At 40.4% G+C, this 27,719-nt stretch overlaps 1 protein-coding gene across 2 annotated transcripts in view; it reads right to left on the bottom strand.

Moving 5' to 3' along the window:
• The window catches only part of ap3b1a (adaptor related protein complex 3 subunit beta 1a), a 56,465-nt gene that overhangs the window by 24,951 nt on the left and 3,795 nt on the right, over window positions 1-27,719 (bottom strand). The window contains exons 1-21 of one of the 2 annotated variants that reach the window (XM_087843895.1): window positions 24,919-25,339; window positions 21,688-21,763; window positions 21,505-21,579; window positions 19,307-19,402; window positions 18,998-19,158; window positions 17,573-17,639; window positions 12,091-12,273; window positions 11,027-11,176; window positions 9,557-9,654; window positions 9,394-9,448; window positions 9,240-9,311; window positions 8,996-9,058; window positions 8,769-8,901; window positions 8,550-8,659; window positions 8,262-8,438; window positions 7,273-7,459; window positions 6,476-6,606; window positions 5,154-5,295; window positions 4,231-4,405; window positions 1,964-2,102; window positions 452-500 (exon numbers count right to left, since the gene is read on the bottom strand). In XM_087843895.1, coding sequence (XP_087700021.1) covers window positions 452-500; window positions 1,964-2,102; window positions 4,231-4,405; window positions 5,154-5,295; window positions 6,476-6,606; window positions 7,273-7,459; window positions 8,262-8,438; window positions 8,550-8,659; window positions 8,769-8,901; window positions 8,996-9,058; window positions 9,240-9,311; window positions 9,394-9,448; window positions 9,557-9,654; window positions 11,027-11,176; window positions 12,091-12,273; window positions 17,573-17,639; window positions 18,998-19,158; window positions 19,307-19,402; window positions 21,505-21,579; window positions 21,688-21,763; window positions 24,919-25,097 — 2,518 coding nt within the window. In that variant the 5' untranslated portion in view covers window positions 25,098-25,339. Of the gene's footprint in view, window positions 1-451; window positions 501-1,963; window positions 2,103-4,230; window positions 4,406-5,153; window positions 5,296-6,475; window positions 6,607-7,272; window positions 7,460-8,261; window positions 8,439-8,549; window positions 8,660-8,768; window positions 8,902-8,995; window positions 9,059-9,239; window positions 9,312-9,393; window positions 9,449-9,556; window positions 9,655-11,026; window positions 11,177-12,090; window positions 12,274-17,572; window positions 17,640-18,997; window positions 19,159-19,306; window positions 19,403-21,504; window positions 21,580-21,687; window positions 21,764-24,918; window positions 25,340-27,719 lie in introns of those variants that run through there. The other variant, XM_087843894.1, reaches the window with a different exon arrangement.

Raw genomic sequence — 27,719 nt, 5'->3', positions numbered from 1 at the left:
CATAAATTCACCTCACTCAGAGCTGTTATGAGGTGGGAAACTATCTATACAGTTAAAAAGGCTTTTCCATGCTGCAAAGTTGGGAGTGTGTGAACTAAACTGCAGTTTTTGGCACTCTGACTTCATTTTTTCAGCGGAGGTTTCCGCCTCTTGGTCCACACGTTCTAAATATTTAAACTCTACTACAAATTCTAACGTGATGTCGGCAATGCCTACACTACAGTTCTCCAATGAACTGGACTTTATTTTTAGCCAAGCGATTAATGCAAGTCCAATATTTTCTCTACCTCTAACTGATACAATTCAGTTCTCCTCACCAGGACTTGATCATCTATGTCTGCTTGCTACTTTGGGCGGTGGGGAAATAGAATACACATCAGAGCTTTTTTTGTGAAGCCTGCTGCTCTTGTTAATGTGAGTTTATGCAAGCGGAAACTGTAGGAAAACTCACAGTCATCTAGATCCAGTAAAGAGACTTCCTTCTTGGAGTTCACTGCCACCTAAAAAGAAAGCACAACAACATGATGGTTTCAATTTCAATTTCACCAACAGTGTCTCTGAACACATTCATCCCACGTTCACGGGTAACTTGTCTGGAATTTTCAGTGACCGGTCACATGTCATTTTGAGTCACAACTGCTACTCACCACCCTCTGCAACTGAGTCAGGCTTGTACGGTGCTGACAATAAAACAGTGCTTAAACGTAAGAGGGCTTTTATCGCTCCTTCTCCATACCCTACTAACCAACCTGGCACCACTCACATTGCATAAAGAGCCATAAAATTCCACACTGCATAGCCCAAGCTGAGCAGATAGGGAGGGGGGGAAAAAAACCAATGTGATGTGAGTGAAAACAAACCATAAAGTTAGAGGCCGTATCTTATCAGATTTTCTCTGATTGACGCTCGGTGGTGGTAATAGAGACGGAAACCTTGTTACTAAAGGGTGTTGTGATAGAGCAAGACAGACAGAGAGAGAGAGGTGTAGAAAGAAAGGTAGAGATGCATAATTCATAAGCCATGCCCAAATGACAAAGTGTATGAAATGAGAATTTCATAGCGCAGAAAAGCAAACGGAGGGCGAGAAATAATGTGATGAGCAAAACAGATAAGAAAAAGATTGTAAGGGCTGAAAGGGGCCAAATGAAAGGCTGGAAGGGAAAAAACAAAAGGTGGTATAGTGGAGCCAAATCATATCCCAAGGTATAAATCCTGATTTAGAAGCTCTTGTGCACCTACAGAACAAAAACTCGCTGCGAGAACTGCACATTAATATTTAGAAGGCTAAGCAGAGCAGGGCCATTATCCTAATATCATACTCTATACTGATTTAGACATTATGCATTGTAAATATAGTACAATATCATACATTATAATGTGACAAAGGTGTGTTTTCCTGTATTGTTTTATACCATTATCTTCTCTTTAGCACTGCATAATGCCTCTTTCTCCCCTTAAATTTCATTTATAATGTGTATTTTTAATAGTCTAAGAAGTTCTACAAAGACACTGATTCAAGGCCATTATTGCAAACGTGTGCAACTACAGCGATCAATAAGTTGAAGTTCAATTCAAATGCATTCAATTTAGAGATATTGCAATGACACAGAGAGATCCCCAGTAATCCTATAATCATGTAATAAAAAGCCAAGAGAAAACAGTGGTGCGTGCCAGTGGATGCGACATGATTTTTGGCATGCGCTACTGTCCAACAGAAGATAAGTGGTGTGGGCAGAATCAGCCTCAACCTTGTACAACAAAGCAGTAGTTGAGGGTCATCTGATCCAGCCTGAAACGACAGATCAACGAACTGCAAACAACTTCTTCTTTGGAAAAAGCAAATGCATTTTATTTTTGGTGGAACTGCACTGATGCTGTTGGCAGCCTCTGTTCTCAAAGTTAGAAACTCTCACTCGCAGTTAAATCCAAATATGCCCACTTCATCCATGCATTATATCGTCACCTTGGGCTTGGCCTTTTCTTCAGTCTTCTTCTTGGGTGCGGGCGAGTCTGACCCAGAGTCCGACTCAGAGTCTGAGGAGCTTTCAGAGGATGAGCTGCTAGCTTGGCCTACAGGTCCATTGCCATTTTCATCAGAGTCACTGAAGAAGAAAACAAAATGAGCTTAGTAGTCAGAGAATACACAGTAAAAAAAAAAAAAAAAAGCAACACTCTCCATTATTTCTTAAAAGTAAAATATTAATTTATTCCATAATATGAAACAGTCTGGAAACCAACAAATAAAACAAACTTGGTGCTATTGTTTTCCTATTTTCCATCCAACTTGAAAGCTTCAGCCCCGATTAGAACAACAAAGATCAATCTGTTTTTGTTTGTGAAGTTAATTCAATGTTGCATTTACTCAAAAAGATTTTTTCCATCTTTCTCCTCTCTCTTTCAGTCTTGCTGTCCCTCTTCAATTTGTCCCGATAATGAGTGTTTACTCCGCCTGCCTGGGATTTTCAGCCGTTAAATTAATGAGGGGAATTGTGACGGTAACTGGCTTTTTAACTTGGGCGATGATGAAAAGCCAGTATTAATTTGGCCTACAGATTTCATTTGCTGCGAACAGGAAAAAGTGATATAAATCACTGTGGGCCTGATTAGGCCCTGCCTGAAATGACTGGGCCATAATGAGGGCATTATGCTGTGTTTGTTGTGGAAGCACTGGGGTGAGCTGCTCTAATTACCGTGTGTATGTGTGTGTGCGCGTGTTTGTGTGTGTTTGAGCACTGGGGTGAGTTGCTCTAATTATACTCTCTAATGGAGAGAACAGGGTCAGCCGCCGGCCTGTCACACAGTGAAATCAGGTACATTCGGTGTGAGTTTGTGTGTCCATGAGCAAATGAAGTAGAGTGCATAAGAAACTAAATTTGCTAGTGTGTAAGAGAGTGTACGTGAGCATACTCAGTAGTAATGACTCAAATCTCATTCACTGGTAACACCGGGCTGTTAAATGACCAATCAAAAGTCATTATCCATTAGCCATGTAAATGTGGGTTACGCTACTGGAGGAAAATTCTCATTGATTAGCTTGTTAATGGAACTCGCGCTAACAATATTCCAGCAGTGCTGCCATCATGTGTGTGTGTGTGTGAGAGAGATGGTGCAGAGTGTAACAGGTGTGTATGATGTTTTTTTCCCTCCATGTGAATCTCCCAGAAGACTTTAACTAGAAACATAAACGATCAGGTAAAGGATTCTGACCACTGACAGGTGACGTGAGTAACACTGATCATCTCTTCATCTAGCACCTGCTAATGGGTGGGACACATTAGGGAGTAGGTGGACATTTTGTTATCAAAGTTGATGTATTAGAAGCAGAAAATAATTGGCAAGCATAAAGATTTCAGAGTTTGACAAGAGCCAAATTGTGATGGCTGGACGACTGGATCAGAGCTTCTCCAAAGCTCTCGTCAGGTGTTCCTAGTCTGCAGTGGTCAGTATCTATGAAAACTGATCCAAGGAAATGTGCTAAAAAAACCCCACAAAATACAGTCATGGGTGGCCAAGGTCGCTGGCCCGTGTTGTCCGATCCAACAGACGAGGAGCTACTGCAGCTCAAACTGCAGAAAAAGTTCATGCTGGTTTTGACAGAAAGATGTCAAAATACACCGTGCAGTACAGTTGGTTGTGTATGGGGCTGCGTAGCTACAGACCATTATAATGTTTGGTTTTTTCCTTCTAAGAGATCCACTGGATTTAGTTTCCATGCCCCCCGCATATCTTAGAAGTAGATGAGACAAAGACCCCATCCATAAATCCATAAACATGCCAGTTTGAATACAGCTATACCTTTTTTTAAGTTGAGATTTTACAACATTTTCTGATTGTCACATTTTGTTTTCAATGTCCTTTTTTAAATGTGATTGAGCAAATTTTGCATCCTCTATCCACGCTATAGGTGCAAATGTAAATCCTGACATATCAAGTCTGAGGGGTTTAGTGGAGGAAAGCTACAACTGAGCATTAAGAACTGTAACTGTGAGTGGGCTGTGATGAATAATATAAACTGCTGAATCTTTCAACAGATGGAGTTTGCTCGGATGCAGCAGAATCGTGGGCACATTTGTTGCTGACTACGTGTTTCTGGCAAACACACACCTGCTTAATTAGCAAAGCCAGAAAGAGAAGAAGAGAAAGACGCAGGTAACATCTGGACACGCCGCCTTTGCAGGGAAGAAAAATTATGCTTTCAGACTGTGACAGACAGCAGGGATTTCAGTGTACCTGTCACCAGCAGGCTTGCTTTTCTTCTGCGGTGCTTTCTTGGTCTTTTTCTTCTTTTTTTGATCTGATTCAGACTCACTGGAGCTCTTTTCAGATCCACTGAAACTTTTTCCAGAATCACTGGAGGTCTTCTCTGAATCCTCACTGCTTTCCTCCTCGCTCTCACTGCCCGATTCTGTACATATTAAACCCAAAACAAATCAGACTTTATTCTTTGCTGAAATTTTCTTTTCATATTACTTATGGTCTTAATTTCTTCTTTGTTTTGCAACTGCACGGGATCAATGAGGGATGGATCTAAAACTTCACTGGCTAACAGCTTGTCAATCATCATGACTCTGAAATGACTGTTGCTCAACACTAATATATTCCAAACCAAAAGCACAACAACATCAAATGTTGTTCAGCTCAAATTTGTAAATTCTCAAAATGATCAGTTAACCAGACCTGGATAAACATCAGAAAAATAGACGGAAGGATAAAATTAGAGACACATTTCTAAAATCAAACAGTTTTGAAAACACATTAACAAATCTGTATAGTTTAATGTTATTATGCTTAGTAAAATGTTGTGTGTTCTGTTTTGCTTGTGTCTACAACACTGCTGATCCTGCATCTCAGGTTTGATTTGATAAATGGTAAAAATGTAAAAATGGATGGATGGATCCAGAACCAAACACACAGAAAGTTTTAATGCAGTGAAAATTTTGCTGTGCTTTACACCTCCAGCTTCTAAACAAGATACCAAACTTTGATATGCTTTGCCCCGTGCAGGATAGTCAGATCATGGCCTCAAATAATGAGTGTGTCACTAAATCAACCAGTCATGCTAATGTTGGTTATGCTAATAACCAACAACATTAACTTAGCCTCATAAAAGGAGAAAGTCTCAGAAACTTTAAATCGGACAGGCAGAAACAAACCTTCACTGCTGCTGCTGTCTTCACTTCCACTGCCGCTGCTGTCGGATTCTTCCTCCTCTTTCTCGTCTTCATCATCTGAGTAGAACTTGTCATCAGATTTAGGCTGTTTGGTCTTCCCAACTATTGGTGCCGACTCGCTCAGCTAAATGGACACAGCAGAGGGAAGATGGACCAGTTAAACTACAGAATCCAAGCCTTGCAATTTAAGGATGAGTTAGAATCTATAAAAATCTGATTCCTAACACGTAACAGAGGCATGTTCACATTTTGCACATTGTGTAGCTGCTGGTCACTCCACACAGGCTTCCTAAATGTACTCAATTAAGCAAAACCAGCAGTGGCTTTTTCAATTAAAGGAGTTTTTAGCAGTATGTCGTCACCCCAAATATGTTTCTGCTGAAGTTTGTTGACACCACCGATTTATCGCTGCTTATTGTTTTATCAGGAGACACACAAAGTAACAGTGATAAACCTGAGAGAAAATGCTAAAGCAATAATGTCCCTCACAAAATAAAAAACTAAACTAAACACAAGGATCTTTAATTCTATAAAGGTTGTAAATGATCATGCTTAAAATATAAATAAATCTTTTCTACGTTTTCTTTTCTATATTTTCTGTGTTGCTCAGTCATTGGTTGACTGATGAAATGTGAGAAAAATGAGAAAAATGCACCACTTCATAAAGCCTCACAGAATAAACTAAGGTGCTGCACAAGGGCCAAGTATGCAGCAAATGAGAATTACTTTGAAGTGTAATTTGAAAACAAGAATAAAGATTTGCAGCTGGAAATTAGCAAAACTTGTCACCTTTAAAAACAGTCAGTTTGGAGTTCCACTCCAATCAGCCAAGTAATAGTTGGAGGTAAAACCAATGATCTTTTCATTTTTTCCTGACAAATGCTTCATAATGTTAACAGAGAGCCTATAACTTCTAGAATCAGGACTGAGATGTGGTGCATTCACTTTCCTCCCCTAAGGGCATGAGTTTCCTCACATTTGAGCTAGTTTTGAATGTCTGATTTGGCTCACGTTTTTCTTTACACATCTTGAATACTGCAAATATGATGAGGAGTGTGTAAAAGGCAAAAAAGCAACACGAAACTCCAAGTTTTTCACATCTAAACTTGTCATGTAACATATACACTCAGTGTGTTGTGTTTTTGCAGAAAATTTGTATTCAAAAAACCCGCTGTGAAAAACACAACAAAAAATGACAGCATTAAATATAAGTGAGTCCAAAAAAACATTTTTAATGCGTAAAATAGTCTCCTGAATTTTACACATCTGGTGTGTAAAGACGTTTAGGAAGGTGGATTTCTTACTGGTTCAACAATCTCCACGTTTCTCACAGACTGGTCGGGAGCAACAGCAGGCCAGTCTGGGAGCTCCTGGTACCCAGTGGCTTTAAGGTTAAGACTGTGGGAGAGAGTGCCGAGCTGGTAACGGTCTCGATCTGAAAGTATCAAGAAGGAAAATTATGGGAAAAAAATAAAAAAGTTTAATAAGTGGTGGAGAAATGGGACGGGGCAGCAATGACCTCACTGTGTTCTAAATGAAGGAAACAGCTTATAGTGGCATCTTCTCCACCAAGCACCGTCACCTCTCTGTCTATGATAACACGTGATCACACTCCCTGCTCTGCCTTTCCAAAGGGCGGCACAAGAAGACAATCAGTGCGTGTGCTATGGGAGGTGTGATTTGCCCACCACAAAAAAGGACTACTTCTGAATATTAAGAATGACAGAGGCCATTAACACATTCATAAACATCCAGTAAGTGCAAACTGAGCTGGAATTTTAATGTTGTAGAAGGCAGCTTTTCTCTGGTGTCAAGCGGGGGGAGAGAAAGAAAAGACAGCTAAATGAGAAAGCCGGAAAAAAGGTTAGCATGAGCTCAATAATTTACCCATCTCATTAGTGTGAGGTAAAGGTTTCTGACCTAACTGCCCTTCAGAGAGACACACACACAGCAGAATAATAAAACCTCAGCCTGAATCAACTTTGCATACTGCAGGAAATAGAGCCACTAGGTTTGAAATAGATGAGCAGCTAATATGTATTCAGTGATGCGGGAGAGGAATGAAATTTAATCTGAAAATGGAAAAGGTATTTAAAAGTACCTTTGAAGGCAGACTCGAGCACTGGAGCCGGTTTGGGGGCCAGTAAGATGCGTCGAGCGTACTTGCTGAGCGCACCGCTCTTCTCGTTGGGCACTATCAGCTGCCGTATGAATCGTGTTCGGTCTCTGATGTCGTAGTTCTGGTCGTATTTGCCGAGGTTCAGGATGTACTGGGTCAGCAGCTTGGTCTGGGGACAAAAGTGTGGGTGTTTCAATGCTTTATGTACTTATGACCAGCAGGTCCCCCCGAGATTAGAAACTTGAAGGGAGACCAACCCAAGACAGACCATTAGGTTGTGAATATTTGAAAAAGTCAAGCACAACAAAAAATGTCAAGGAAACAATTCAAGTATTTAAGAGGAAGATGAAACCAGTTAAAAATAAATTAAAAAAAAGCATAAAGCAGACACGTTTCCATAACATCCAACTAACACTTTAGAAATCAATGAACCCTTTCAGTGATGATGCAAACCTGGTGTACAACCAGCTGAACTGAGCCAGGAGCAAATGTGAGTGTCGCTCATCAACAGGCATCTCCTTCTCCACAAGGCCAGGATCCTTACTTCAAACCCCCGTCTCACCCAAGCACAGGGAGACAGAGCACTTGCACCAACATAAATGATTTAGGTAGACATAAAAACAAAATCTGCTCCTGTCACGACAGGAGCATTATCGCCCCAATCTTTTACTGAATTGTCATTACAAGGAGCAAGAGGTGTGATAATGTGCTTTGAGAAGGCAGCGTCTGGGCTCATAAAATCACCTCACACACCAATTTTACCTCATCTGACTCAATGGGTCTGCAGACACCAAGTGGCTCTAGAAGATGCATTACATTAAAACTGCTTCACAGCTCTGTATTTGAAATGGGTATTTAGCAATGAGTTGCAACTATTCGCACATAAAGCTCTGTAAACGCACATACACACACACACACACACACACACACACACAGAGCCTTGATTTTTCTCTGCATGTCTTATTTTGCACCTGCTTAGAGTTGGTCAGGTAGAGCTTTGCAGCTAGATTGACAGTCTGCAGCTTGACGATGTCCTCCTCTGCTGTGAACGTCTTTGCCATCTTGCGCAGTACATCGGGCGCAATCTTTGGCACCTTCTCGCAGTACTCTCCCATCAGCCACAGGATGCTGGCTCGGGCCATGGGAACCTGCAGTTGAGGGTGACATATCAGAGACAAAGAGCAGCACCTGTCACAGTGTTATTTCAGACACAATGCTCCAGTGATAACTTTCACAAGCAGCACAATCATGAACCGTACAGTGACGCTATCGAAGAGCTTGGCCATGTGTTTGATGATGTCACCGTGCTGAGTGGGTTGAGTCTGAAGCAGCTTCTTGATGACCACGATGCTCTCGGCCACCACGGTCTCTGGAGAACCGAAACAAGTCTTCACAAAACTGGACAGAGCCGACATCTCTAATGACGAGCTCAAAGTGCAAATATGGACTCAGGTAACTATTCAGTGGGGGCTTTTTACCGTCTCTATTAGAAAGCAGCAACACCAGACCGTTGAGGCATGTGTCCGTCACCTCAGAGATGTTGGTAGCGCACCTGCCGATGGCCTGGATGGTAGCTGCTGCGAACGCCTTGTCCTGACTCTTCACGTAGGTCTTGGGGAAAAAAAAGAAAGATCAGATGTACTTAGTGTAATACCCCAATTGGAAAGTAGGTAACACATCTTATCACACAAAGAAAACAACAAACCTGGAATTCTCTCAGAATTGTGGAGATGTTAGCTTCATTAGCTAGATTGGTCAGGATCTCCAACTGGAAAAATCATAAACAGAAAGGTGACTGTTGTTAGGTTCACGAAAAGGTCAAAGGGGCTCAAAAGCCAATATGGCAGTATTTAAATGTACATAATATTATACTATTACACATAATACTAAGCTCAGTATTCTTATTTGAGCTTATATGTACATAATGCAGAAAATAAAACAGGGGCTACCTTTAGTGTTTTGATATGCGTGGCATCTGTCGATCTCACATAGAAACTCTTAATGAAGGGCTCAAACATCCCCTGTTTGAAGAGAACTCGTGTTACTACACAGGCTGCATCAACCCAACACACTCTCATCCCTCTGCTATCCATGAGCACTCACCTTTCTCTGTATAGACATCGTGGCGATGTTCTGAAGCACAATGTACTGCACTTCTCTGCACACAACAGCAAGAAGACAGACATGGACATAGACACTAGCAGCAAATACGCAAATGCTGTATAAATATACACACATATATATGTATTTTTTTATTTTTTTTTACCTGTGGCTTCTCAGGAGTCGAACCAGTGACTTGGTGACAATACTGACTTCGTGTTTAGGAGCCAGATGCCAGTAAAGCTGAGCAACAGCCATCACTACCTAAAAATATCAACCCAATAAGATAATAAGTAGATTATCTTACAGCATCTTATTAAAACAAACTTGTTACTTTCTGTCTGCTCACACTAAAATCATCTTCCTTCACATGCATTTGCTCAGGCTCTACACCGGCACTCTCAAAGAGACTCTAAAAGTCATTTTTCAGAAGCGCTTTAAATAGCAGGAGGACGTGTGTCCGTCGTTGCAGGCACAATGAGAGGCTTCGGGCGTCTATGAAGATTGAGGATGTCACCGTGTTGTCGTGAGTAAAGACACAGCATGTCACATTTTAATCAACACTTTCATTTGGGAGCATTTTTCCTTCCCGCTGCTACATAGCGACAGAGACCTTGAGGCTCCTGGATGATGGAGACCCGCACTCACTCTGGTTTTTATCGCTTTTATTCAGGCTTGTGTGGCGCATTAAGACAGGTATTCTCGTGTCTTTGTGTGTGTGGCGTGTCCTTTGTATGTAGTACTTTGAGTGAATGTGTTATTGCACATAAATGTGTCCTTCCAGGGTTACAACAGCATTAGCTGATGTGATGCAACAGACACAAAGAGACGCTGCGTTTCCTACTATTTCCATCAACTTTGGATGTGTGTTTATTCGACTAAAAACAGTCTTATTAGTCTATGCATGTTTGCATACCATTAAAAAAGTGCCATAATAATGTGTGAATGTAGCCTGTAACTTGTTTATGAGGGGACTGCTTCTACAGATGGTGTTACAGTTTGTTAGCCTGACGTCTGAATCACACAGGTCTAGAGGTCTGTCTGTGACAGGCAACCTCTGGTCTCACTTCCCAACTGATCAGGGATGATTGTTGCTGAATGTTGCCCACTGTCTCCAGATGAAAAACACTGCATGATCATTTTGGCTGCTAGAAGGCTGCTGCAGTTACCTATAATTCCTACACACTGCAAACACTCGCTATATTCTCTCCAAGCTATACTGAAACTTGAAACGAAGAATGTTCTCCTTCCAAGTAAAGTAAGTAAATTATTGCTGTGGCAATATTTTAACAACTACAGCAATCACAAAGAGGTTTTTGGTGCAGTACTGTATACCTCTTTGCCACCAATTTTCATTTCGCAACTCATTTCATAGAGACTTGGCATATAACTATAGACCAGTGACACTGTTTTAACAAAAACTAAAACAGTAAATTTACCTCCTATCTTTCTGCAGATACCGCCCGACTGCACCAGTCTGTATCTCTGCATCTCACACTGATGCTAATCAATCAGCAATACAGATTCTTATTGATGGAGCATGAGTTACCATGGCAATGTGGACCACCTTAGTAACCATGAAAACCCAGGGTTAAACCTGAACTTGTGTCTACATGTCAGCGTTTGAGTGACTCACAGCGGTGTTCCTGCTCTGCAGTAGAGGTTTGGTGTTCCTGAGCAGCAGCCTGTGATCTGGATCCATGATGTAAGGCTTTGCTTCTGTCTGGTCTTTTTTCTCCTCGGAGTCAGAGTCATAGAAGGCTTTATTCTCATCAAACTCAGCACCCTGAAACACAAGCATAGTACATCAAACTAATGCACAAAACTATTTTTATAAAAATAACCCTCTAACAAAATTAAAATGAATGATTTTTATTGGATTCTTGTGAACTAAAAATGCCCAGCCCTCAAGCTGAAGGAACACTGCCTTTTAAGTCTTGTTGGAGTGCTAAGTTGTCAGCTAAGGGTGCCAGGCTTGGTTGGTGAGATGCATCTATAAACTGTACATGTCCAATTAATTCATAAGTATCATATAATTAAAATGTAGACTGTCATAAAAAAATGAAGCACAAACATGTTGACTGCACTATTTGTCAGATCCATTAAACCGTGTGTTTTAATGCTCTAAATGTATGCTTTTTAACCTGGATGTTTATAGAGACTGACTCTTTTTTGGAGCTGGTGTTAAGTGGCTATTCCAGGAACTGCCATTTTTGGCACAGACCACTTTGACAGATGTGCTGACACAGGCAGCTGTGGCCAACTGTCTGCTAGGCCTCACTTCCTCTAATTTAAGTCACTGAACTGGTGATCTCGAGTGCATTTAAGCTCATGGTTCACTTTGGAGAATGTTTAAAAGGCAATAGATATCAAGTAATGTGGTTTGGTGTGAAGTACAAGGAGAGTTATTAGTCTGTTTGATAGCACTAAATAGCCTGTGCCCGTGTGATGCACCCATGCAGTTTATAGATGCAGTGTGCTAACCAAGCTTCTTAGCATAATCCAACCCTGTTGTCTTAATATGGTAACTTCTGTCTCCAAAAACATAACAGCAGTCAACTGTTTCACAAATGTGCAGTCCAAAAAAAAAAATCAACAGGTGGCATCACACTGGGTTTGCACATCTTTTACATACAGTCTATGTAACTGATACTTTACAAATGTGAATCACTATTGCTTTTAGGTCCATGAAACCCTTACCTCTGTCCAGGGACTGGTGAACTGTGTCCTGGCATAGCGGGTCAGCATAGAGATGATGACCACCTGGCCCCACTCCTCCACATCCACCAGCAGATTACACAGTTTTCTGTAGTTCTTGTGGATCAGATCGATGCGATCTGGGCACACCTCCTCAAAAGCCATGACCACACTCCCAGCCACCAGCTATAGAAAGGATCAAAATTAAAACAAAGAACAGAGAGAAGCAAACTCATGAGGAAAATGTTTTTTTTTCCCCCATTTATTTCACTCCACTGTTAACATGTGAGTTAATGAGGGTTGTATAGATTAGTTAAGCAAATTGTTTTGTTAAGCAAATTGGCCAAGCTGCAATATACACAAACTCTAGAGAAATAAAACACTGGTTAACAGACGTGACCCTGGTTGCAAAGTATTATAATTGCACTTTCAAAAAGCAATGGCAATTTACAGCTTTGATTAAAATACACAGTTCATCCTGTAAGCAGTTAGTTGATAATTGAAAGTAAATTGTTTGCACTTAAAAACATAAGTTTTCTACTGCTTTGTGTTTGAGAGAAGCCCATCAGTAAGAGTGTTTTTCTCAAGCATAAGTGTTCAGTTCATGTGGAAAGCAAGCCAAGGAGGAAGCAGCAGCTGACAGATCCAATAATCAACTATGCTTTATTGGTAAAGGGAAAAAACCCATTTGACTGTTGCTCACCTTCCACTCCCACCATCACCCAACTGCCTGCTGCCTCGCTGACTGACTGCAAGGCTGAGTGAGTGACACGGCAGTGTATTAATATGCAAACAGCATTATCGCAGGCAGGTGAAGATGAAGAGAAAGGGAGCAGAATTCAGTCTTCCCAATTAAAGCCTTCTGGCCCCTGGTGGCCCTGTGGGAACCCAGAGCATTTACCCATCAGCACTGTCATGAGCCTGCATTGATTGTGTGAGTGTGAGAGATGTGCATGTGCATAGCTGCCGTCTGTAGATTCCCAGAGAAATCACACACAAACAAGTATGTTTTACTATACTGCAGTGCTGTATATATAGTTATATTTCATGATATGCACAGGAATTTTATGTATATTCAAGGAATGACATGGCGCTCCGGACAGTGATTAATGCACTAAGGCCAATAGTAACACACACAGACACATGCATAATTCTAACTTTCATTTTTCCTGTCTTGATTATTCCAACTCATTTTTCATGTGCATTTCTCAGTCCTTCTTTGCATGTCTTCAAATAACCCAGAATGCAGCAGTTAGGCTGCCAACAAAAAACAACAGATACTCCTGTCACCCCTATTACTGCTTCACACGCTTCAGTGAAATTCAGAATTTTAAAATGTTATTACTTACATCAGTGTATCCGGAGAGTATTCGCAGCACTGTGTAGAATTTTAAGGTGAAAAATGAATTTAATCCATTTTGGAAAAAAGGCTGAAACATGATCAAATGTGGAATAAGTGACGCACTTCTAATACTTTGCGGATACACTGTACAAAGTTCTATAATGCCAGGCTCCTGTATATATAGCAAAACTGTTGACAACTCTTTCCAGTAGTCAGCCTGTTCAATCATCAGGTCCACAATCTGTTTTAAATACAGAGGCAACCACACCTTTGAGGTTGTACCGCTTAAACTTTCTGCTGTCATCAGCCCTCTGGGTTAACTGAATCTGGACTTCAACAACTGCTGAAAACTAATTATTATACTTTAGCTTTTACCTAACGTTTCACCCATTACTTAATTGTAGTTCACACAAAAATCTGTTTGAAAGTATAACCCTAAACCATGTTTCACTATATCCTATCATCATCATCATCATCATCATTATTATCATCATGAGTCTAAATGGAACTTTAAGAAAAAATAATTAGTTAAAGCCACAAAAATTAAATCATCACACTTCTATCCAATCATTTCAGAATTTAAAAAGATTTAAAGCACTTGTACAACCACTGTAATATATAGAAAGACGTTCCAATGAAAACTATTCATAGAGTCTGACCGGTAGCATAAATCTTTCCAGCAACCTTCATTTAAGCATCAGTGTCAATAACATTTTACAGCAGACTAACTTAGTCAAAGCATTTAGTAAAACATGGATTTTTAAGTATGTCTGTGTGTATTTTTGTCTTCTTCTGACCCTCTCCTGTCTCTGAGGCTATTAAAAGCAACACTCCTTAGCACGTGCATCCTGCAGCAAGGCTTTGTGCATTCTCTACCAACTTCCCCCATTAGACACAGCTCCAAGGTAAACTACATGCACCATCAACAAAACTGACACCCCAATCTATGGAGTTCATACACCTCCTCCCCGTCCCCTACCTCGGCCATATTATCTACCCTGCATGACAAGCCGGTAATGGAAAAATCACACTAAGCAAATGGTTCTTCTAATAACAATAAATTTCCTATAAAATTATGAAGGGCTCAAACCGTTTCCTTGCATCTATTTTGCTATGAATTCTAATTAGGGTGCCAGGAAGGCAGAGTGCTGGGTCATCACGTCAGAGACAACGCGCGCCTTTTTGATTGATGGCCCGGTGTGGGGTCGGCCTATCCTCCCTCTGCTTACTCTCTTCTTTCTCCCTCCCTCCCTCTCTCCTTTTTCTCTTAAATTAATGGGCATCTCACCTAGCCCCTAATCATAGTACCCCCACTGCCACTCCCCCCAACTGCTCCTCCTTTCTCTTCTCATTTCAATTTTGCAGAAGGTGCATGGGGGAGAGGACGGGAGAGATCGATCATTTATCTTGTAATGGCTGGATAATAGATCCATCACGGTAAAACAGCTGCACAAACTCCTGTGTTGTCTCTGTCATCAGGCCTTCCCATTTTCTCTTTAAACCATCCTGCCTATAAGCAGCCCCCCCACCCACCACCACATGTGTCACAGCCATTTAACCAAAGAGGCACATCTGTAAAGGTAAATGTCAGCAGGCCTGGATATAGCCTGAATGATAACCAAATGCTTCCATCTCCCACTAACGCCATTGTGATACCAGTTCAACAGCTTTAAGCCACACAGCTAACTTAGTAGTGACACAAGAAGAAAAACTGTGCAACAAATTGAAATCTGACTGAAAAGCTGCCAGAAAAACGTAAGGTTCCAATAGAGTTGTTGTTAAAAACTGAAATTTGATAGCTTTATAAATACAAAATATGTTTTTCGTTATGTAAAACCAGATCCGTAGCCCTGCTGCACATGCTGACGCGTCTACATTAAACATTAGCACACCTAAATGTCTAGGCATGAATGCATATGGATACCCTTTATAGTCAAGTCTCATCAAATTATTTATAAGCACATCTAATAACAACTGGCATTGATCAAAGTGCTATACAGCGTTAAAAAACATCCGCAAAAACTCCCATCAAAACTCGATCTGATTTACAGGCAAAGGAATTAAAATGAGTTTTAAACCAGGTCTTTAAAAACAGTCTTTGTTGGTGAATGGGGTTTACCGGGGGTTAGGAACAGCTATTCGAAAGGCTCAGTCTCCTCTATGTTTCACCCTGGACAACAAGACAAATAACCCAAGGACATCTCCTTAGCAAACTTCCATGATCTCGTGGGAACGTGCGAAATTAAAGGAGGTATTAGTGACCTTTCCAGTCACCTTGTGACAAACACAGTTTGGGGAATTGGCCTCTTTTCTAAACTGCAATTTGTAACTTAACTATGACATTTTTTCATAGCAGGAGAAGGTGGAGTTTTGACAAATTCATGTGATATTCAACCAATGTTCATATATCCAAGCCAGAACTAGTTATGACTAGTCATAAGCAATGACATTCCTGAAAATGCTGATATTTTTATTAAAATAAAAAAATGATACAAAATGCAAAAATTACATACGGAGGATGGCGATCTGGCCTGTGTTATTTTTACAAATTAGATATGTAATCTTTAGTCATCTACAACTGCTCCAAATGCCTCGTCTTTTTCTCCAATATTATAAGCAACATTATCGAGAGGCTAGCCTGGAAAATTAGCATTTCACGTCTGCAAACATCAACAGATGTGATTTTGATGAAGAAAATCAAACCAGCAAAAGCTGAGATATATCAACTCAGTCTCTAGTAGACAAGCAAAATAGTCCAGATTTCTAATGCTGAGAGCTAATGCTGTCTGTAATTTGAAATTTGGACATATCCAGTTAATTTTTGGCAAAACTGTATGAAAATAGTGTTCACCTGTTAACATACCAGTTAAAACGGTTCCCTTTTATTTAAACTGCAGTCTTGTTTTCATTTTTAGATTTCAGCAGGGATGAAGATCATAGATCGGCACATTTGTTTGTTTGGACCACACGTATTTTGTGAGAGATTCACCTTTGTAAACTTAAGGCAGTCATAATGTGAGATATTTTCTTAATATGAGACAAAGATTAAAAAATACTTTGCCACCCCAAAGTAAGTACGACCGCTGAGTTCATAATAGAACCGACATAACAAATATTCACAATCAATCCAGCTGATATATAACAACTGATGTCATCATCAGGGTTTTTATTTCACACTTACAAGGATCCTAGAAAGTTTTTGAAGGCAGCACAAAACAGCCATCCAGCTAGTACACTAACACTTGAATGTAGTAGCAGGAGTAATCCTTTCCATTACATATAACATAACAAGAACCTCTGATGGCACCGATTCAGCTCTGGGACATTATTGTGGGACTTGTAAATTCTACATGGCATCGTCGAATGCATCGCCTCACTTGAAAGCTATTCAGTATCCACTGCATTTAGGTTTTTCACCATTCATCACCGACTGATGTGCTTGTGCGTCTGTGTGATGATAGTGCCCTCTCTCTCTGTCCCCTGCCTCACAATGTGGGCTCCAACAGGGAGAAGTCATCTGTCTTCGTTAGCGTCTGGGGCTAAATATGCTATGCATCTGGTACTGGGCTTCCACTCCCCCCCCCATTCCCGTTTGGCCTAAGCTGCTTTGCTTTGTTTATATAATGGTAGGCATACTCTATGAATACATAATTATAACAAACTGTGCATGATTTGCACATGCAAACAACGCACTGCATCCTCCAGCCAGTGTCTACATATTTGAAATTGGCATTTCAGCACCCTTAGTATTCACTGTGACCTCGTCAAATTAATGCGCTGCCTGCTGACTTCTAATGCGCCTTCTGCATTGTGTCTGTGATTGGCCAAATTGCAGAATTTGAGAATCCAACTCATTTACGGTCCATTTTGGGAGAAAATTTGAAAAAAAGAAGAAGCTGGCCTTTGAGAAAATTAAGCTGACACTAGCATCAGTGCGAAAATTCCTTCCAAATGGACACTTAACAAGGAGCATCTGAAGATGTGTGGGTTTAAGTGGGTGTTAACAAACCGTGGCATTGCCGAATGAGCTGTGGGATGGAGAGCTAAGAGAAGAATCACTTGACTGGGGCGCCCTCCAGTGGTCTTCGTTCTCAAACATGGGAGGTGTACTGTGAACCACTACGGTACTCTGTGTCTGCTTACCGTGCTTTTGTCTTTCAATAGTTTCTCGATCACTTCGATCAGCTGCTCCTTCTGATCTGGGTCCAGGCTGAGGACAAAAGACAAAGAGGTTGGAAACTAATTGTCAACAACAGAATGGCAATTATTCACATACAGACTAACAAATTAAATCATGTCCCTGCTGTGCGTTCAGAATACAAAGATGTCTGTGCGTGTTTAACCAAAGCCACTCCCTGCATCAATCCGTCACTGCTTCACTTTAGACTACTGTAAAACATCATCATTGCACATATTTTTAACCTGTAAAACACCCTAGGTTACACTGCTGGTATGTTAGCAGACAGGAGAGTAGCTGCTCTTGATTAACAGAGACCAGTTAGATCAGCACGAAACATTTTCATAACCAATTAAATCCAGTAGCCCGAAACTACTACTAATCCAGAGCTCGATACAGCTCCTCAGTTTATCCTCTGTCTGAAACAAGCTGTTTTAGCTCCTCCCCTTTTAAGGCAACCCTACCTCCTAAAACCGCTTACCTGTGATTGGCAGCTCTTCACAAGTTGCTGTGCTCACACATGGTTGCATGCCATGTTTAATATGAGTAGTAGTATGTAAACCTATATTCAGTTTTCATTCATTTTATTAAAAAAAATCAATTAAAATACAAATTCCAAACTGAACATAAGATAGTTCTTTGTGAAACAGGCTTCCCCAAAGCTTTTAAGTTGCATAAAATCAGGTAACAAACAGCAAATATATATACAATTCCAAATGTACATTATCATACCAAAAAGAATCACTAAATATCCTAAGATTGCCGTAGGAATCATAAAATAAAAACATTTTTAAAAATCCAATACATCTAGACAGTGGCACATGAAAACGACAGGATAAGCCTCATGTAGAGCAAAGTTTTGACAGATCCATGCCATACAGGCTTCAAAATCAAGTAGCAACAATTATTTTAGAGGTGTTTTTTGTTTGAAGACAGGCATTTTAAAAATGTGTTGAAGCTTATTCCAAATGTATGGACTTCTACAGCTCACAGTAAACTTATTACCCCAAACGTATCACTTTGTAAGGGCGGTTTCTGTTTTCTATGTGTACACTGGAATAAACTCACAAAGCCTTTTTCTCTACAATATAGAACAGAACATAAGGAAAAGCATAAGAGGTCTACGGTATATAGAGCATGAAGGAATTTCAAGAATCTGATAGAAGCAGTGCAGATAAATAGCAAAACTGTGCCAGGTTTTCTAAAGAACCATCACTGATCATCAAACATGCACCTACTACTAAGATAAGAGAGCGATAAAAGCGGGGCAAAGCCCCTTATGCCAACATTGCCCAACCTTCACTGCATTAACTGCTCAGTTCACTGTTGAGGCAGTAAGACGAGCCAGTAAAACTTACAAGTGCAGCGGCTTTATCCATTGATGCCTTTACCTGTACAGCTTTTGGATCGCATGTGCTGAAGTCTTCCTCACATATGGGGACAGGTCAGCTGCAGCCTCCTTGATGGCCAGCATCATAATGGGGACAATAATGGGGACACGGATACTGGACAAAACCCTCAGAGCACTAGCCCGGATGAACTGGTTTGGGTCCTGGCACAGAAACAAATTGTCAGCGAGACAGTGTGCTACAACAAAAACAGTGCCTCCCAGCACCAAGAGGCAGGGAGAAGTGAGACATTTATCATCCTCTGATCATCAACACATTCATCTATCCGCATCCAGAGAGACTGAATGTTACCTTAAGGGCCCGCTGGAATGTGCTAATAGACAGCAATGCCAAGTCCTGCTGCTTCTCTGCATACCTCACCAGATACACGTACACAAGCTTCTTGAGCTGCGAAGAACAATGACATCAAAAACAGCAATAAAACGAAACGGCTATAAAAGAAAAACCACTGCAGCAGACATGAAACTAATCGAGCAAACCAGCTGTGTTGGAAAATTTAAGCAGGTTTGTGTGAGGACACACTGTTTTGTTTTTTTACAGACAAGAAGAGTACAAAATATAGCACAATACAAAAATCGGCTTCCTTTACGTTGATTTTTCTAAGGGAAAAATTTGAGTTTATTATTTTAAAAGACTGGGGGTTGGCGGTTGGGGGCGGGTCGATGGAGGTGGAAAGCTTTCCTGTTTTAATTTCAAAACCTGCACTCTCAATAGAGAACGGTTTCAGACAGAGGAGCTGTATTATGTGTTTATATTTCCCTCCCGAGTCTCGTGCTTTGGCTCCCTCACCTATTCTTTGCTCACCGGAAAGCCTGAGATAATATTTGTCCTGGATTCTGACAAGTTTAACTAGAGGTCAAAGGTGCTTTGCCAGCTGATTCACATCAGCTATTCCGAGAGAGAATAGACGGAGCTAATTTTCTTCCTATGAGCCTGTTGAGTTGGAGACCATGAAACTGGGAGGAAAGGGTTATGAAAAATGATTTACCTAAGGAACTATTTTTAATTTATAACCTGATTTAAGCTGGAGGTCAGGACTAAGGTTACATTTTAGGTACAAATCACCAAGCGCTTTAGCTAGTAATCAGCACCATGCTTTCTAATGCAACGAGTATTGACCTGTGGTTTCACAGCACAGTTCTCAATCATCATTGAGGCCATTACTGCTGGAAGTAATGGCATTACTCACTATAAAAAAAGGAGACAAAACCCATCTGCCCTCAAGGATCGGGTTTGTGTGACCACAGAGCATGCAACGGACTTCGTTTTGAACTGCTAAATAGGCAATTACGTGCACTACAGGTGAAACTTGCTCCATCTGGTGTTATTTTATTTTTTCCCTGAATTTCAGTGTAAAATTCAGTAAATAAAACAAAGAGCACCAACATTAAGCCACGAAACGCTATCAAAAAACTGCATGTTCTTGTGCAGTTACGCTCACGCTCTAATTGTTGGGGCTCATGGGCAGCTCGAGATGACGCGAAGTAGAAGGGATGACGGCGGGAGCGAAATAAGAGGCCATTTTTAGCACGACATACTGTAGCTGAGCAGAAACTGAGAAGAGAGAGAAAGCACAGACCAAGACCTCACACTACCTTAGCAGCTGGTGTGTATGAGGCAGGAGAGAGAAGATGTGACTCGGAGCTCTCTTCCCCCAATTACATCCACCCACCTGCTCCCATACCCCTGCCACGAGCTGGTTCGGCTGCATGCCTCGCACACAGCGCCTGGCCTGGCTGGACCCCCCTCCACACCCCACCGCCCCGGCTTACATGCTGCCTCTCATGCTACCTGATTATTCTGCTGCTGCTAATCAATATTCACAGGCTCTGGGCATGGGAGCGCCTCTTGAGCTGCTGCTTAATGTTCGGTCATTCACTGGAATAGGCGGTGGTTGAGTTTTTCCAAGGCTCGCAGGATTCAGTGGCATGTTGGCGCAAGCTCACAGCAGCTTTACAGAATATTTATGCTGTTGCTACTGCTGTACCAATTTATGGCTCCAAGTAGGGCTGAGAAATAATCTAATTTTAATTAGCTCTGCATAATAATACTGCTGTTTTATCATACTTTGCAGTCTAAGCCACAGAAGTCAGAGCAACTTTGTGAACTTGCTTGAAATGTAATACACCTAACAAAGAGGTGCATTTTCTTACAAGTGAAAAGATGTATTAGGTATTTATTTCCATAACACAGACTGTATTCTTACACTGAGTCTATTTAACAATATTATCTCAATCTGCTGCGACCATTTCCTGTTTCCTTGCTTTGCTTTCTGTAGAACCACTAACTTTAAATGTTCAAGCACATGCATGCGTCTAAAGCAAGAAAAAGATTCTCGGTGGATCTAACTATTGTTCTGTAAGTTCCCCCTTTGGGCGTCATGCTTTGGGAAACCACGTGCTGCGTTGCGTGAGAATGAAATGAATCATAACAGTGAACTGCATTAAAATAAATGAAGTAGTGCGCGTTATTTCTCAATCGTGTCATACCTCAATATTTTTACTCGCAACATTCTTCACCACAGCAGGAAACAACTCAGAGGCACTTTTGCCCTTGGCAATGAGCTGGAGAAAAAAAGAAGAAGAAAGAAATAGTAAAACATTTTATTACCAGCACAAAACAGCTCAGTTACTTAAAAGAAATGCTTTAGTGGATTCCCGTGATGCACTCACCCCAACAATTCTCTTCATGGCCTCCAGTTTGAGCGACTCCTTGTTGCTCTCCAACATCTCTTTAAGGTCTTCATTCCTGAGGACAGAAGACATCCTGAGTGTTATTGTAGTCAGTGGTTAGTTGCTTTACTTATGCCCGAATTATGATTCAGCGGGAAATCTAGGTTGCAACTTAAGCAGTAACAGTTTGTGCACCTCTAGAGAAACGTAACTACATGTTGGATCGACGCAGACTGGAAGGTTACAGCCTCGGGTTAAGATCGGAAATGGTAAATGGACTGGTTCTTATATAGCACTTTTCTACTCTACCTGAGCACTCAAAGTGCTTTACAGATTCGCTATTTAGACAGCAGACAAGCACTTTGATTTTTCATGCTTTTATCCAACATTCACACACATTCAGACTGTGGATGACACTGGAGCAGCCAGGGATTGAACCACCAACCCTCCAATTAATAGATGAGCTGCTCTACCTACTGAGCTAGAGGAGGAACACCCCTGGGGTTTCGGGTTATAAGTTTTTAGATTTGAAGCGTAACTCATGCTTGTACATAACATGGGCACAAATACAAGAGCCATACATGGGTATGTAAATGGATGAGGTGTATGCTCACAATGCAGCAACAATGGTGTCCTAAACAACAACACAACAGCATCATAACAATGATGCTACTCAGCAATCACATGATCACCACATTAATTCCTTGACTAATTCAAACAGGCAATGTTGCTCAAAAACAACCCACACAACAGGATGCTTGTTCCACAGAGATGCTGTGCAGGGTGGAAAGCAAGCTGCAGACAAAAATAAAGAGTGCAGATATGTTCTGTTTTATTTTAGGTATATAATAACCTGGTGCTTATCCAAAATGGTCAAAATTAATGACAAGATCAAATCTGCCAATATTTAGCAGCAGTGACTCAACAACATGGCGCTTGAGCTGCAATCCAGATGCATGACAGTATTTATCACTGACACAGATGCATTGTGTTTATGAGCTTTGGGTCTGCTCATTGTGAGGAAGCTATGTCTTAAAAACATTGTGAATTTAAAAAGCACAAACCTCCAAATTGAATTTAGGCAAAAACCTATTACAATTTGGTGGTCTAAGGTCAAGGGTCAAGACTTTATCTAGAACTCAGGAATTTACATGCTAATTATTTCACACAAAGCCCATATGGAAAAGATATATATAAATCTTATAAAGTTTGTATCTGTCTTGTGTGAAACTTGTATGAAAAGCATACAAGTTTGAAAACAGATATAAGATCCCTTGAAAAATTATATAAATGAAACTTGTATGTTTTGGATACTTACTAAAACAATATATGAAAGTAATGAGAAAGTGGCCAATTTCATGAGTAAATCATATAAGCCTTATATGAATCACTATATGAAGTGGGCCACATCTTATGCAAGTCTTTTATAAGGTTTTACTATTTCTTTTCCATATGGGATGTCTCATAGGATAAAATGAGCAATTATATTTTATATCCTAAAGCTCAAAAGGTCAAACTTTAGTTTCTTAATCTGTAAACAAACAAAAATAGTTTTTGTAGGACAGCAACTAAATCTTTGAAACCTTTACAATATTTTATATAGAGCCTCAAAATGATTGAACTAAATTTGAAATAGGGCTGTTCGATATAACGATATATATCGGATGACGATATAAAAACGTCTATCGTTTCATTTTACGCTATGGCTTGTTTCGTGGTGTCACAAAATAAACTGTTTACGGCAATATTTTTTCATCGTTTTGATGGTCACTGTAGTGGCTTTATTAATTTCTTAAAGTTCTCTCTTTCTCTTTTATTTTATATAACCACACTACGGAAGGACAAGCGCCTGTTTTTATGCGTTGTGGTTAGCAACAACGACGGTAACACCATCGCGTGTCCGCTTGTTTATGTTCCACATAAACCTTTCACAATAAGGCTCAAGATCCTGTTGAGACTTTTCAAAATGAACTGAATCACGTGAAAGAGCAGATTATTTAGGGATGAGAAGTAAAAAAGAGCCGCCAGGTGCTAAAAAATAAACCTTAGACTCAAACGTTGGAACAGGCTTTTCCCCGCAGCACGCCGTGTAATAAATACTCAAAAAGAAAAACGGCGGCTGTTACAACTTATGTCTAAAAATGTATAGTTTCATGCATCAGTTAAAACACTCGACTCCAGCTACATGACGCGCAACTGGAAACACTTCCCGCAAGACGAGCTGACCGAGATTCACAGAATTTACAGAAAATGTTACATTTTTGTGATTTATATCGTTATCGGACGATAGAATTCGGGATATGAGATTCTGGTCATATCGCACAGCCCTAATTTGAAAAAAGCTCCACTGCATGTGAATCTGTAATATCTGATATTGTTTGGTATGACTTCAGTATCACTTCAGTCAGTTTACACCACTGAGAAGCAAACGTAACTAATGAAATTCCCAACAACCTTGACTTTACTCTATATCTTACTGTAATAGACAAATGGTGACACTGTTAAATGATATAAAAACTGTCAATTTACGCTGTTAACAAGCATTTCGTTAAAAACACTGACATGTCAGATGTGCTACCATGATATGAGAACTTGTCCAAACATTTAGATCAAACTTTAATCTGTCTTTAACTGCTCCCTTGTACAAAGTCCATGAGATGCTGAACTCGCCTGTGTAACACCCACGCATCAAACTCACCAACGCCTAGCAGTCTTTCCAAAGGTGAGAATGTGCAACTTTGGGAAGGAAGAACTCCCTTTTAACAGAAAGAAACCTCTGACAGCACCAAGCTCAGGGAGGGGAAGCCATCGGCCTAGTTCAGAGGTGACGGGAAAGAAAACAGCATCTACACTTCTACAACTTTGGTCACAACTAGACCTGATCCTGTGACATTTTTTAGCATTCAGGAGTGAAAACAGCTTTACTTTTAATTCATTATAGGTTTTCAATATTTTATTTAAATCCACTTTAAACATTGCCAAGTTAAAAAGACTGCACTCAAGTCAATGACTGTTGTTCATACTTTTTTTCATATGATAATCTTAATTCTAAAGGAATAATTTGTAATGGTAATCTGAAAATTCAGTTTCCATCCACAAATAGACATCATTTTAAAAATTTGTTACCTCTATTAGTTACATCTAAAGATTTCAGTGTTATTTAAAGGAAAACGCATATATTTCGCTGTCAGATGTTACAAGAAAACAACCTGTGTTGTCTTACTACAGTACCCGGCTTTGTGTGAGTCCTTAGGGCTACTGTTGGTGTGTGTGAGTGACTGTTCTTCCTGACTGAGCTCAGGCTTCAGAGTAAGCTGTAAGTTCTCAGCAGACACCAACACTGTCCTCATGGCTCCTGCTGCCTCCGAGCGCAAAGAAGAGAAACCAGCGTCCATACCGCTGCAGTCCATTCAGTGGTGTCTGTGCGTGTGTGTGTTAGCTGTCTAAAGAACAGAGTCCACAAAACCACGGCTGACTGAATTTCCACGGACCAAAGAGAGCTGTGGTAATTACTTTCCTTCAGGGTGTACTCCCAAGTTCTCTTGGCTTTATTTACAGCTGTCTTCTTGTCCAGTTCATAACTGTCAAAGCTAGGAACTGTGGAAAAACAGCACAGGCTCCACTGCTTTGTCACTGTCATTCACCGGTACTCCCTTCCTCTTCTGTTGGGCAAAGGGGAAAAAAAAGTCACAAGATGCCCCGTCAGCTCGCTAATGGCAAGTCATCCTTATGCCTGAGAGTAATGACCGCTTACTTGGCTAATTAGCCATTACTATATTAAACTGTTACTCCTCTATTCTGAAAAATGCTGACTTTCATATGGAAAGCTGTCTCACCTGGCTCCTGGTTGTGTATGTGACTCTGCCTCTGTGTGACTATGGTCACTTCCCTCTAGAGGAAAAAGGAGGGCCTTATCTCTGGTGGGTAAACACTGAGCTACTTTTCATCACCACCACTGCACAATAATCTACTTTAAATTGGCACCACTTAGGGCACATGCGTCTGCCAAGTTTTACTGACAATGCCAACAGGACAGGCCGACATCAAAGATAACAGCACCGAGCTGAATGTCAGGAAATACTCCTGAAGATGTGAATGGTACAAAAGGGTTTTGAAGAGGGAGAAATGTGGACTTTATTCCGGAGTAGATGAGTAACATGAGGGCCTGACTGAGTAATGACTCGATTTTGAAATGTTTTGTAAGCAACATTGGCGCAAATTGGGAAAAGTTTTTGCTCTACACAGTATCACATTCATCACACGCAATATGACAGAGGATTATTTTTGCAGGTATATCCAAAGCTCCCTCCTCCAAAAGATTTTCTTGAGTAACATGATAGAAAGTAAAAAGGACAAGGACATGGCTACCATGTTGAAGTCTTGTTCTAAAGTCTCAAGGTGAGCATTTTCACTGTTGCCATCTTCTGTGTTTTGAAACAAGCCATGGATGAATCTGACTGAAATCACGCTCTCATTGGCTGGGGACTTCTGATTGACAGGTTGTTAGCCAGTGAGCATAATGTGGATAATTTCCAATTTAGTAGAAACTACAATGAGTAACTGAGCCCATCGACAAATGTTTACAAAGTCAACCTTCCTACACTTTTATGGGACCAGACATCTTTTTGCAAACACAGGTATCGCGACCACACGATGGTCACAAAAAGAATGCACAATTAAAGTGTGTGCTTGCTAAAGCTAAGCTAAATTGATCCTTTACACCATCTATAGTAACCATTTAAATATACTCTGTTGCAGAACACAGACAGCAGGAGACCTAAGGGCCAAAAAGTTATTCCCTTTATAGTTCTTTGTAATCCGCCGCCTGGGCACATGCTTGGTTGATGCATTGTAATATAAATTCTCTGTGGACGAAATTCACAACACAGGGACCCAAGTGGACCCGTGAACATGAAAAGTATAAAACAGCAATCACTACTTGGCTGTCGGGTCACCAGCTGTATGTGTCCACAACAGAGTATAATCCAGGCTTCAGTGAGCACATATTTGCACATGAGCGGAACAAATCTGTGTTTGGTAGCGACAGAAATATCCAATTTTCTTTCCTTTTTTAAAAAAAAAACAAAAAAAAAAAAAAACATAGCATCCAATTTTTTTCTGTTTACACTGAAAACCTAAACAACTCAAATAGGTTAAAAAAAGAAAGAGGAAGAGCTGCATCACGTGTGGCTGATTATTAGCTTTTCAAATCTTTTTTTCCCCATCACTGCTGAGATTGATTAGAATATAATATACCCATGGCAGTCTCCTAATGAATATTTATCACAAACAGGCCACATGTGTATCCATCTCATTTAATGCTGTGTTGTAATATGTGAACACAAACACATTTTATTATGTAGTCTCTCCTTTTTGCAGAAATCTGATCACAGACCTTATGATGTGTATAGAAAATAACTTGTATAAAATTAGAAAATAAAATATTTTCATGGGGAAAATATTTCTTGGCACTCAATCATCATCAATTTAAAATAACACGGAAAAGAGTCTGAAGTGCCAGATCTAAAAAAGGAAAAGGTGGTTACTAAATGGGTGCCAAATTTTGCAGCATTTGCAGCATTTTTGAGCCATCATAACTTCGTAAGAACAGGAGTTCTTCCGGTGAAATTTTCAAACCTGTAAAGCACATTTAATCTGTCGTCAGCAGTTGTAACCAGTTCAATTACACACCCACACCAATGGTCCCAATCTAAAAGCAAAATCATGATTTTGTTTTGTTTTTGCTATGACCAAACTTTAGCATCAATATCATGTTACATAACATAGTTTATGTCAAAGGGGATGAAAAATGCTGGCAAAATTTAAAAGCACTAAATTTCATTCCACCTCTATGTCCTTTAAGCACCGGCAACTCGGAAAATATTCATAATATGATGGTACCGTTTTTTACTGTGAGCTGAAGTTACTGGGAAGAATAAACAGCTGACCCTGAGGAGATCAGATGTGAACTTTTTTCACATTTGGTTATTTTACGTGGAATCACCCTGAAGTTAAATCTACGATGCAAGGTT

This window comes from Neolamprologus brichardi, chromosome 7 (genome assembly GCF_056152115.1).
Source record: "Neolamprologus brichardi isolate AB-2024 chromosome 7, ASM5615211v1, whole genome shotgun sequence".
Taxonomy (NCBI): Eukaryota; Metazoa; Chordata; class Actinopteri; order Cichliformes; family Cichlidae; genus Neolamprologus; species Neolamprologus brichardi.
The sequence above is the reverse complement of the archived record's forward strand: the minus strand, read 5'-3'. Positions and strand labels throughout refer to the sequence as shown.